The following is a 13,166-nucleotide window of genomic DNA, read 5'->3' on the forward strand; positions in this document are numbered from 1 at the left end:
CATGTAGGTACTTTGGTGTGAGTCACTAATGTTATAGAATTGTTTTATTTAGCTTTTATTTTGGCTCTCATTTTTATGATTGTAAGCAACTGGATGATAAGCCCTGGACTCTGAATTCATACACTCATAACTATGCTATTTGAGTTTTGATTGTTTTGTTTTGGAAGCATTTGGGTAATTCCAAACGTTGTCTTATTATTGTATACAAGATAGTAAGTATGTACATTTGTTGTATATGCAATATATATGTATGTACATTTTCATAGATATTTCATTTGTACACACATATCAACACTTCATCAGTTAATATGCACGCACATGAATTATATACTATACATACGTATGTACAATACATACATATATGTATATTGATGTAAGAACATAAGAAACCAAGCAAATTTAAATTCGCTCAATTGTTGAAATTCAATGATTTTGCCGCCTTATCTCAAAATGTTTTTAAATTGACTATAATCTGCAAGCTAACTTTGTATGATAAATATTTGAGTATACATCCATATATACTTATGCATATCTAAATATTTCTTTTGATGTAAAGAATTCGATTGAATTTAATATCAATCAGCGCTTTGTCTAGGATTTTGAACTAATGATATTTATGTATACTGATAATACGCTACAATTATACAATTTTTGTATATATTTAAGCATAATGTATTTTTTACTCTCAGTATGTCATGTAAGTTTTCTATATTTTTATAAAGTACAAAAATATAAAATTAAATTTGATTCAAGGAACTTTAATAAAATAACAACAAATACAAGATTGAAATCTTCATGACGAATTAATTACAAATTAAGGCAGAAGACGATTTTCACACTTAAAAGAAAGTTGTTGCCAACTCGTACTGTAAATATTGTGCAGAGTCGATATACATATTTAAGTAAACAAAATCTTGTTAATTACGTAAAGGACCAAATTAAATTTGTTAAAGTATTTTCAGTGTAGTCAATGCCACCGGTTGAAAAAAATGATACTAATAACTGACGTATTCAGAGAATTCGTTTTCGAGTTGTTCAGTTTTTGGTATTTGTTGCGTTAGGAAATTTAACTGACTGTCATTCACTAAATCAGCTAAATAGTTGACATCAATAGGCTTAGAGTGAAATCCGAGTAAATCCAATTGGTTAAAATGGTTTCCACTGGAGTCTATTTGATTTTTTTGTAGTTCTGTTGGTGACTCCTTCAATGGCCATGTCATCAATCCTCTTATAAAACGCTGGAAATGTTCATTGGGTGTTCGCTTAAAATAAATTAAGGAATAGGTGAAACTTATATTGCTGTTGTCATGACTCATTATAAGTCTAAGTCTCATTCTGTATCAAAATATAAATGTTTGAGTACAGCCATAGGCCTGTCTCTAATGTGAATATGTTTATGTGTTATTATACCCGATACTCAAAATGAGTATTGGGGTATATTAGATTTGTGGTAAAAGTGGATGTGTGTAACGTCCAGAAGGAATCGTTTCCGACCCCATAAAGTATATATATTCTTGATCAGTATCAAAAGCCGAGTCGATATAGCCATATCTATCGGTCCGTCTGTCCGTCCGTCCGTCTGTCCGTCTCCTTCAGCGCCTAGTGCTCAAAGACTATAAAAGCTAGGGCAACGATGTTTCGGATCCAGACTTCTGTGATATGTCACTGCTACAAAAATATTTCAAAACTTCGCCCCGCCCACTTCCGCCCCCACAAAGGACGAAAATCCTTGGCATCCACATTTTTAAAGATACAATAAAACCAAAAACGGAGAATCGTAGAAGATGCCTATATCTTCTAGAGTACAAAATCTAAACCAGATCGTATAATTATTATAGCCAGAATCAAGAAAACAATTTCATTCTTTCTCGCTCTGACTCTCTCTTACACGCAGGTTTCATGGTCGGTTTTGCCAATTGCAAAATATGAGTTCAAGGATCTCAGAACCCATAAGAGCTAGAGCAACCAAATTTGGTATCCACACTCCTGTGATATCGGACCTTGACCATTTTATGTCAAAATTTCGCCACATCCCCTTCCACCCCCGCAAAGGACGAAAATCTGGGGCATCCACAAATCTCAGAGACTATTAAGGCTAGAGTAACCAAATTTGGTATCCGCACTCCTGTTAGATCTCACTATAAAACGTATATCTCAGAATTTCGCCCCTCCCCCTTCCGCCCACACAAAGGACGAAAATCTGATGCATCCACAATATTGCATATTCGAGAAAACTAAAAACGCAGAATCATAGATAACGACCGTATCTATCAGATCGCTGAATCTGGATCAGATCAGATAATTTTTATAGCCAAAAGGAACAAATCAATTTTCAGTGGCTACGCAGCGCCCTACGTCACGCTCAGACTGATTTTCTGTCTCTCTCGCACGCACTCTTTGTCGTTTTGTTTAATATTAGCGGCGTCTGCCGGAGGAGAGCCATACTGACTTAGTATCTGGTATAACTGTAGAGTTTCGGTGTCCGCATCAACTCACAACGTTCCCCCTCGTTTTTATATTGTGGACGAGGAGTTTAATGATCAAGGTGTAGGCAATTGATAACTTTTTATAAAAGGCAATAGAAATAATTTATTTTATTTATTTATTTACCTCTTTCAGCAAGGACCGATTTCTTTCTCTGAAGTGGGATGGTCGAATAGGGTAGGTCCTTGGAATTCCAATAACAGAATGATCTCTATCTGGTAAATCACTTGAAAATAACTCAGTAGCAGGAATTTGGATGCGGGATCCGCGGCCTGATTGAGCTGTAGCGTAATTTCCAGAGAACATACTTTCAGCTTCTTTATGGGCTTGTCTACCGTTACCATTGTAAAGAGCAAAGTTAGAATTACCAATACGACGTGTGGTGGCTCGAACGCGATTCCTATGTTCGTTTTTATTATTTTTGTTATTTTCAAGGTTTTGCCCGCTTAGAATTGACATGCGATTATTGTCGCTATATTGATAGCTGCCACCTTCTGGACTTCGATTTTCATCCATTAGAATAGAATCAGACGGACTGATGGGTTGGGGCCTGTATGACGATTGAATGCTATAAAAACAAATAATTGGAATTACAAATATTACATTAGTTGCAAAAGTTCGATTCACCACTAAGAGTTAGTTCTTACTTTTGACCGTTAGCAATTTCTTTAAGCGCGGCTGCTCGTGCCGCTAACTCCTCATCTCGGCGTTGCTGCGTTAACTCCTTAGCGCGTTCCGTCCATATGAGCTCTTTAAGTTTCTGAAAGCTGCCCTGTACAGCAACCGAGTTTTGGTTTCCGGTCAAACTAGCTCCCGTTCCATTGGGAACTCCCATGTATCGATTTTTACTTGACCTACGTGTGCCTGCATTTTGCGGACGCCCTTCAGACCCATAGAAACGAGCTTGGATTGGGCCGCCATTGCCACTTGATCCGAGATCTACAAATCGCTGACGCTGCTCAAAGGTCATGCGTTGCGGCGTAATTGGTTCTCGGCTCACAACACGACCAAACACAGGGGAACGGGCTCGTTCTCTTGCGCTCATCCTAATTCTAATTTTTGACAAAAAAAAAACAAAAAAAGGTTATCTGAACAAATCATCTTGGAAAAGTGAAGAATTAAATTTTTCAGTATTTAATTTAATATTTCTAATTTAACTAAAAGAAAACAGGGCACCAATTGAGAGTCTTGTATTTGCTGAAATATATGTAAATTTTCGAGTTGTTTGAAAATTAAGGTAATTACTTACGATCCCAGAACTCGTGAGTTAGAATAAAGGGGATCCCAAACATTATACGTAAAGGGGTCACGATATGTTGGTATTTCATTTGTTATTTCAGCAGCTCGAGATTGCCTTTTTGAAAATCTGTTTTATGTAAGTGAAAGGTTAATTTCGACTTTCTGAGGATGAAAACATGTAATTTAACTTACATCCACATAGCACGAAGCTGTTCGCATGTTGGCTCTTGTGCGCTAAGAGAAAATGTTTTTGGTACAAACACTTCCCCGACCGCCCTCACTCCGCCGGAATTCACTACGGTTGACGAGTCTTCACTTTTAACGCCGTTATTATTATTCGCATTTCTTTGCGAAGGATATTCGCGACCACGCGTGCCTATGTAGTTTCCATTTCCTTGTTTTAGGCTTATCAAGATCACCAGTACATCTATTTGTATAAACTTCATCTGCAAGGATTTAATTTATAGATTTAGTTCAACTTTTTAGTTTTATCGACCATTTGGTCAATTGGCACAAATAGTTAACGTTTAGTTATTAGGACATCTGCACTTCATCTGCAAGGATTTAATTTATAGATTTAGTTCAACTTTTTAGTTTTATCGACCATTTGGTCAATTGGCACAAATAGTTAACGTTTAGTTATAAGGACATAGAAAGGTGCATATATAGAATGTTCTTGAAGTTAGAGCCCTTTTGGTTTTTTGCGATCTGTTTAAACTGTTTTGTTTGTTGGATAAAGTTCAGTATCATCTTTTTTTAAACCCGATACTCAAAGAGTATAAGTATGTACATATGTATAAGGGGGAAGTGGATGTGCCGCCGAGATCTCAGAGACTATAAGAGCTAAGCTAACAAAATGTTGAGTATTTTAAAATTTCGTCCCGCCCCCACGAAGGAAGAAAACACAATGTTCGGGCCAGCCGCCAAATAATAACCGTAACTTTAAGCATTATTATTGTATGAGCAGAGAGAGCCGCCTATGTTGTAAAACGTTGACTTTCTGCAGAGCTGCTGCGTTCTCCCGCTAAAGGGGCTCTCTGCCGCCGCCACTTCGGCAATTACTTTGATCTGCTGCCGCCACTTCGGCAATCACTTTGATCTAACGCCGTCGTCTATAGTTTAGTTCTATTCTAACCCCTCTGCGCATTGGTTGCATATCGATCTCGCCTAAATTCTATCTGGCCATAGCAAACAATCGGTTTCCGATATGCCACCAAAATTAACAACGAATTATAAAGATTAAACCAAATTCTGTTTTCATTTTTGAAACACATAGGTGCCAAAAAAGCTTGGCATCTCAAACATTGGTGACCCCCCGACGTGATATAAAACCATGGCTTAATCGCATTCCGTTAAAAACACTTATTAATTATACAATATTTTGTTGTTGGGTAGTTTAACTACCAACAAATACATTTGGGTGCACGTTGAAAAACAGTTTAAAGTGCAAATTCAGTGAGAGTGCGGCTGGAATATATATATACAAATTTAAGCGTACTTTAAGCGTCGAATCTCTCATTCTCTGCGCTGCTGCAGCCGCGGTTCTTGACTTTTCGCGGTTTCGTCTTGCATTTTCCCTAGCGCGTCTATACATCGTCGCTTAAGCGGTATTTCATTTTCCGTTGTTCTGTCGAATTGCACAACGGTTTACATGGACAACGATCCGAATACAGGCGCGGGCGGAAATATTGTGGTGGCTGATTCCAGACTGAGTCTGTATAAGCGTAAAAGTCAGTCATTATATGATCGATTGCACAGGCTTGGCGGATCCATCGCGGGGAATAAAATCGATAAGTTGACCGCCGCGGGAGTCGAGGTGCGCCTTGAAATGTTGAAATCGGTGATTGAAGCGGATGCGGATCTCAGTGACATCGAGAAATTCCAGCACCTTCGCTCTTGCTTCGCTGATGCGGCTTTGGATTCGGTTCGATCGTTGGAGCTCTCCAGTGCCAATTATCGGGCGGCTCTGGATATACTTAATAAACGCTTTAATAACAAAGGACTTGTTTTCCAGGCACACATCAAGAAGGTTCTTGGGCTAAAGAGGGTAGACTCGCCTTCTGCTAAAAGGCTTCGGGAGTTTTCGGATGCAGTCAATTTACGAGATTTCAGGATTCATGGTCATCAACATGCTGCTGCAAAAGTTGGGTTCGAAGACGCAAACCAAATGGGAGGAGCACACATCGTCGGATGCTATACCTACCGCAGAGGAATTCTTCGAATTCTTGCAGCAACGCTGCCAGAAAATGGAGCGATTGGAATATGCTACAGCGACACATACTAGTAGCGATCAGGTGGGAAAAACCATTCCTATACGCACGTTAAGAAAACGTTTGTAGCTTCCAACTCTTCCGCCGACCCGTCTGTATACGTCTTTTGCCATGCGGGCGGGCCATGGAATATACTCGTGTAAGATATTCGGAAATGTCTCACCGTTGCTGCGCCACAAAGAAGTGAAGAAGCTTTCCCTATGCTTCAATTGCCTAAAACCGGGGCACCGGACCCGCGTATGCAATAGTGGAAAATGTCGAGTATGCGGCGGTAGGCATCATAGTTTGTTGCACTTCGATAGTATACAGCCCACAACACAAAGCTGCCCAGGTATTACTCCTCCCGATCTGGCCGTTCAACCGGACACTCTTTCCGTTACTCAAAATTCTGCTAGCAGCTCGCCTCTAACTTCGTCTATCTCTCTTGCTGCCCAAGGTTTTCACTCTGATGTCGTGCTTCTGGCTACAGACGTGGTTCTCGTGAAGAATCGGTCTGGCGTTTTAGTTCCTTGTCGTGCCATCTTAGATTCAGGATCGCAGCTGCATTTCGTCACATCCAGGTTCGCCCAGCAGCTACAGCTTAGGAGAACTCAATCGTTTGCACTTGTGTCTGGGCTGGGCGATACCAGCGTTTCTACTGAGGGATCCACCATAAGCATTTGTATGCATTCTCGCACCTCTGCTTACACAACTACGCTTACTGCTCTCATCGCCCCCACGATTACCGATTCTCAACCAAGAATGACAGTAAATGTATCCGATTGGAGTATTCCATCTAACATTCAGCTTGCTGATCCTGCATTTTTCAATCCTCAACGGGTTACCAACCTCATTGGTGCGAGCGTTTTTTATGATCTGCTCTGCGTAGGGAAAATCAAACTCACCGATGGCCTGCCTCTTCTGCAGAAGAGGCTTGGGTGGATCGTATCCGGCGGTGGACAGAAGGTATCAAGCTCGGCGCTTTTGGCCACGCCCAATTGTCCAGATTCGATAGCTGAGATGGAAGCAAGGTTGGATAAAACTCTTCGTATGTTTTGGAAAGTCGAGAATTATGTGGAGGCTGGGTTGAATACCAAAGAAGAAGACGATTGTGAAGCACATTTCGTAAGCCACCTTTCACGGTTGCCATCCGGGGAGTATGCAGTTCGCCTGCCACTACACTCAAGGAGCGGTATTCCGCCTTTGCAAATATTTCTTGCCTCATCACTGTGTCCTAAAGGAGGACAGTACGACGACAAAACTCCGTGTCGTTTTCGATGGATCCGCAGCTACATCAACTGGATATTCTCTAAATGATGTGATGATGACGGGCCCTGTTATTCAGCCTGCATTGTTTAACATATTGATTCGCTTTCGAACATATCCAGTCGCTCTCACCGGGGACATTTGTAAAATGTACCGCTGCGTACGAGTGTCTCCACCCGGCAATTTGTATCAGTGCATCCTATGTCGAGATTCCATCGAGTCCGAGGTTCAAGTCTACACATTAGACACCGTCACATACGGGACGAGGGCTGCATCATTTTTAGCGGTCCGCGCAATGCACCAGCTGGCCATCGACGAGGGTGAGTCCTACCCTCTTGGCTCAGCTGCTCTGCGGCAGTCGGGCGGCAATTCGGTCGCACAGGTCATGGACAAGATGCACCAAACATCAGCTTTACTGTCCCGTGGTAATTTTAGTCTTAGGAAATGGTGCTCCAGTCACCAGGAAGTACTTGAGGGAACCCCTGAAGATGACATAGAGAAGTTCCTAAAGTTTAATGATGGAAGCGACATAGCCAAAACTCTCGGCTTAGCGTGGGACCCTGCTTCGGATCAGTTGCTTTTTGCCTTGTCCGCACTGGACACAAACTCAAAGCCATCAAAGCGGTCGGTTTTATCTACGATTGCTCGGTTCTACGACCATCTTGGATTGATAAATCCAGTCATTGTCAGGTGCAAAATCTTCCTTCAGTAGCTTTGGAGAGAAAATTTGGATTGGGATGAAAGCCTACCCTCAGCGTTGCATTCAACTTGGATGGACTTGAGATATAGTTTGGCAAGCATTTCTCGGATCTCATTTCCTCGCTTGGTTCTTCGTTCTAGTGTGGCTACAGAAGCTCACGGATTCTGTGATGCCAGCTTAGAAGCATATGGCGCTTGCGTGTATGTCGTGTCCAGGGAAGCCCAGTCTTCGAGCCACGTTTTGTGCTCAAAGTCGCGAGTGGCGCCGCTAAAGACTATATCGATTCCTAAGCTGGAATTAAGTGGAGCCCATTTACTTGCGAAAGTCATGCAGAATGTAAAGGACATGGGAATCTTTACAGGTCGGTTCTATTGCTGGTCGGATTCGTCAAAAGCATTATCTTGTATTAGGGACGAGCCAGCCAAACTTCAAGTTTTCGTGGCAAATCGAGTGGCATCAATTCAGGAGGAGTTGACGGCAGCCATGGAATGGCGCTATGTTCCCACATCTTTAAATCCTGCTGATATTTTCTCGAGAGGCTCGCTTCCCAGCCATCTTATCCAGTCAGAGCTATGGTTCCACGGCCCATCCTTTTTGCTAGGCTCCAAGGATAAGTGGCCTGTATCTCCTGCTAACGACATAGCAACTTTGGAGCTTCACAAGAGAGTATTGCTTATCACGTCACCACATGCCGATCTCACGTCCGGATGCAAATTTGCGAATTCATTCTTTCGCATGCAGCGCACATTCGCCTACATGCATAAATTTATACATCGTCTTAGGCATCCAGGACTCACCGTTGCTGATATTCGGCAAGGAACGCATCTTCTAATTCGACACATTCAGCTGACAAATTTGTGGATGGACATAAAGGAGATTCGGCGCAATGGTCAAGTCATGAAATCCAATTCGATTAGTTCGCTCAACCCGTTCATCGATAATTCTGGACTACTTAGAGTTGGCGGTCGTCTTGGCAACTCATCGCTAGAATTTGACGCTCAGCACCCGCGCATTCTGCCAAAGGGACATTTCATTACATTTGCGCTGATAAGATATTATCACGAAAGAAACCTCCATGCCGGACCTCGCGCCTTGCTATCCAAAATTAGGCTGGAATATTGGCCAATTGGAGGTATTAAAGCAGTGTCAAGGGTCGTCAGCAAGTGTGTGAGATGCTTCAGGACTAGGCCGCGCATGGTTGAACACAACATGGGAGACCTACCTAAGCAACGTTTGGAAGGAACTCGAGCATTTGAAGTCACTGATTACTGAGGACCTTTTTTCTACCGATCAGATCACTTCGGCAATCACTTTGATCTGGGGCCGTTGTCTATTTTAGTTCTATGCTAACCCCTCTGCGCATTGGTTGCATATCGATCTCGGCTAAATTCTATCTGGCCATAGCAAACAATCGGTTTCCGCTAAGCCACCAAAATGACATACGTATTATAAAGATTAAACCAAATTCTCTTTTCATTTTTGAAACACATAGGTGCCAAAAAAGCTTGGCATCTCAAACACACAATTTTACAGATTTTAAGAAAACAGAGAACGCAGAACCTTTAAAAATTACCATATATAATCTTCATTGCCGAATCTTATTTAGACCGGATGATTATTATATTATTATATTTTAAGGAACGAATGAAATTGCAATCGAAGTGCAAGAAATAATTTTACAACAGCTAGCGGTCGTGGTTCCTCTCTTTTTCTCGCGAAGAGGTCACCCCTCCCCATATTAACCACGTAAGTATATACTGACTGGGTATAAATGTAGACGCTCGTGCCGCGGCTCCCAACGTTCCCTGTTATTCCCTGTTCCCTTGTTATACATGATTTTCGATATGGCGGGAAAATTGATTTGTGTAAGGTCTATGAGAAAGCGTTTCACCCATTAGGGTGAATATATATTCTTGATCAACTTCAATAGCCGAGTTGATTGAGCCATGTCTGTCTTTCTGTGTGTCTGTCCCTATGAGCGCCAAGTTCTTAGAGACTATAAGAGCTAGAGCAACGACATTTTCTTTGATATCTCACTATTAGAAATGTATTTCCAAACTTCGCACCACCCCCACAAATAACGAAAATCTGTAGAAAATCAAAAACACAGAATTATAGAGAATAACTATATCCTCTAGACTGCAGAATCTCAATCAGATCGTATCATTATTAAAGCCAGAATGAAGAAAGCGCCCCCACTAAGGACGAAAATCTGTGTCATCCACAATTTTGAACATAGGAAAAAATAAAAACGCAAAATCATAGAAAATTACCAGATCTAATATAATATACCTTTATACCCATTTCGAGTTTCGACTATACAAAATAGGAAAGGTTTCTATATTTCATTATTGGAAAATAAGCACTGAATATTTTATACAAAATGTTATACAAATAGTCAAAATTTGCACAATTTGTATTTGTATTTTGTCTTATATCTTTAAAGCCGTTCCCAGTGAACTGACTTTTTTACTACTTTTTTTTTTACATTTTGTCGTACGAATTCAACTTAACGCCAGAATGGAAATATCCATACGCGGATACCAGGACTTTCAAACCTTATGAGCCTACTCTAGACGGTTTCATACCGTGCTCCTTCTGGATTACTAACAGATTACTAACTAACCGCTAACTAACTAACATGACAAGAAAGCTTCGATATACACATATGTACATATGTAACTTCGACATATAATATTATGCTTCCATACATACATTTTTTATAACTTACATATCTCCCCGATATGTAAAAAAGTTTTGGCAGAAATTAAATGTCTGATCGCCAAATAGTTTCTGCTCAATTGCGATTCATCGGAGGCATCGGAGGCCCCTAAGTATGTATCTATATAAGCTATTTTACCTTTTATAACACACATAATAAACAATTGTATACGCACCAAAATCCGGTAACAATGCATCTTAGTAATGTCTTTTTTAGAATCCCGAAAAGATTATATCAAAAGAAAACTGACTCCGTTTTTCATCGGATTGATATGTATTCAAATATTTAGTTGTATCTATTGAATTAGAGAAAAATTGTAATTAAATTCAAAAGAAGAAATCCATTTTTTTTTGTGTTAATAAAGCATGCAAAAAGCTTGATAATAATTTTTGTAGAGTTAGCATATGCATGTACATAAACAAAATCAAAATGCCGTATCCGGCATATGCCGTTGACTTTCTAAATTTAAGATAATTTTATATTGTGCCATTTTGTGTCAACTTATCCTGATAGTAATTATTTCGTATATGGCAGTCGTACCAAGACAAAAAAAGGTAAAAAGTACGTACGTATGTAAATACTTCCCGTTAGTAATAACATAAAAAACCAGGGGATCAAACCATGGTTTTTTTTTGTACACCGAAGACTTTACAAAATTGTGCTTTATATTTTGTATATTTACATATGTATGTATATTTTAACTTTAATGCAACAGTTTTCAACATATCCGCAAGGAATTCAATTACTTGAGATTTTCTGTACTGTAAAAACTCTTCATAGGGGAATGAAAAATTCTAACAAAATTACTCGACCTTAGTTTAATATTAAATACCATTATTTACTGTTTTAGTGCATGTTTTAGTAAACGCAGATATTGATGAAAAAAAACCTGTTAATATTTTGTAGTATTTTGAGGTTATAAAGCTATTGAATCCGATTCTTTAAGATGTACACATATGTACATCATATTCTTTTTGGATATGAAGATTCTTTTCTGTCAGGGCACTACTTTAGTAAAAATTAAAAAAAAAATGTTTATGCCTTTACGTATGTATGTACGTACAATGTACCTACATACATAGTCATTAATAAATATATATAGGCCGTTTTTATCAGTTACTTTTAGACGGGTTTTACGCAAGGATAATTATACAATTATACCTGTTTCACATTGGATTAGATCACAATGTGAAATATCATACGATGAGAAGGTGATACATATCTATAAAGAAACTAACTAAGAGAAGCTCTCTCCTCTACCCCACATCAGACGAACATATTCATCTGTGATCAAAATTTTTCTTAGATTTCTTTTAAAATGTATGCAATATTTTGAATAAATCTAAAAAAAAACAAATTACAAAAATGTACAATCAGTACGTAGTGAGCCAGTACAGTAGTGAGCATTACATATTTTGATTGTGCGTTTAATAGTGCAAGTGCGGTGTTGGTCGAAAAAACAGTGCATATAGCTTGAAAATGTGCAAATGTCCGCTTTATAATTTTAATTACTTTTTCCGGTATTTATGGGATTTTCCAATTTTACAATTCCTCATAAAAACGAAGTTGCATTTCTCCACCCACTGTCCCATTCCATCTATAATGAAGCGTAAATATTTTGGATGGCATTGTTTACGAGAATTCCAAGTTTCAGAACCGTGTTTCTCCATCCCCAAACTAAAAAAGTATGTAATTGTTATCATCCTGTTGTAAGAAACCCGAAAATCATTGAAAAAGATGTAAATACAATTAAAGTAAATATTACATTCAGTACAACAATATGTTTAAAGGTTAATGGATTACGAAACTACTATATAACTTTTCGGTTTGTATAGTAAATCAGTTGGAATCGGCAGGAAGGGAAGGAACCATTATACCAACCAGGACCAACATCTATATGAAGATGTTATAGGAATGAACGCTCAATTAGATAATTTTATTACACTATTACATTTTTGTGAATATATGGTTTTAAATAACTCACAATATTTTCTGTTGGTGGGAAAAGACAGCAAATGGATATATATTTCGATATTTAGAAGTGTCTACTTCAGACCTTTTCAACCATTTTATATATTTATCATATTGTTTTTAAAATACGCTTTAAATGTATCTGCTGTCTTAATTGTTAATTTAAATTTTGATTAAAAGTAATATGTTTATTGGTGGCAGCAGGGAACGGGACTGCGACTGGGCGAGGAAGTTCCAGGGTGTATAATATTCGGCGCGCCGAATCTATCTTTATTACTGGTTCATATGGTATTTACTTTAGTTGTAAGATAGTAAATGCATGCTTAGCAGCAACAGTGGAGTCAATTATCCTAATTAATGAACACACCATATAGGAACATTCCTTCGAAAAAATTGGCTATGTTGAAAAAATTTACTTCAGAAGTAAATAAGTTTTTTCTCCACCAATAATTAACGATATTGTTATTGGATTCGATATTGGCGGACTACTGATTTTTTTTGTTCCGTCACCTTTTGTATTTCATTACGGAAGTTC

General features: G+C 39.0%; 1 protein-coding gene across 1 annotated transcript; it reads right to left on the reverse strand.

The window, feature by feature from the left end:
• Positions 1 to 820: 820 nt before the first annotated feature.
• LOC6602560 lies at positions 821 to 10,944 on the reverse strand. Its single transcript, XM_002027545.2, has 6 exons — positions 10,836 to 10,944; positions 3,916 to 4,169; positions 3,734 to 3,850; positions 3,132 to 3,536; positions 2,611 to 3,052; positions 821 to 1,262 (listed from the first exon to the last, which is right to left on the reverse strand). The coding sequence occupies exons 1-6, from the start codon at positions 10,854 to 10,856 to the stop codon at positions 996 to 998; spliced, it is 1,506 nt and encodes a 501-aa protein (XP_002027581.2). The 5' UTR covers positions 10,857 to 10,944; the 3' UTR covers positions 821 to 995.
• Positions 10,945 to 13,166: the final 2,222 nt, after the last annotated feature.

Source organism: Drosophila persimilis, unplaced genomic scaffold (assembly GCF_003286085.1).
Source record: "Drosophila persimilis strain 14011-0111.01,24,50 unplaced genomic scaffold, DperRS2 tig00000652-arrow-arrow-pilon, whole genome shotgun sequence".
Classification (NCBI taxonomy): domain Eukaryota; kingdom Metazoa; phylum Arthropoda; class Insecta; order Diptera; family Drosophilidae; genus Drosophila; species Drosophila persimilis.

Coding starts and splice junctions, on each gene's coding strand:
- LOC6602560 (XM_002027545.2), bottom strand. CDS start 10,856: ATGCATTGTTACCGGATTTTG. Junction 4,170..10,835: donor TGCATTGTTACCGGATTTTG/GTGCGTATACAA, acceptor AAATCCTTGCAG/ATGAAGTTTATACAAATAGA. Junction 3,053..3,131: donor GAAATTGCTAACGGTCAAAA/GTAAGAACTAAC, acceptor TTGTTTTTATAG/CATTCAATCGTCATACAGGC.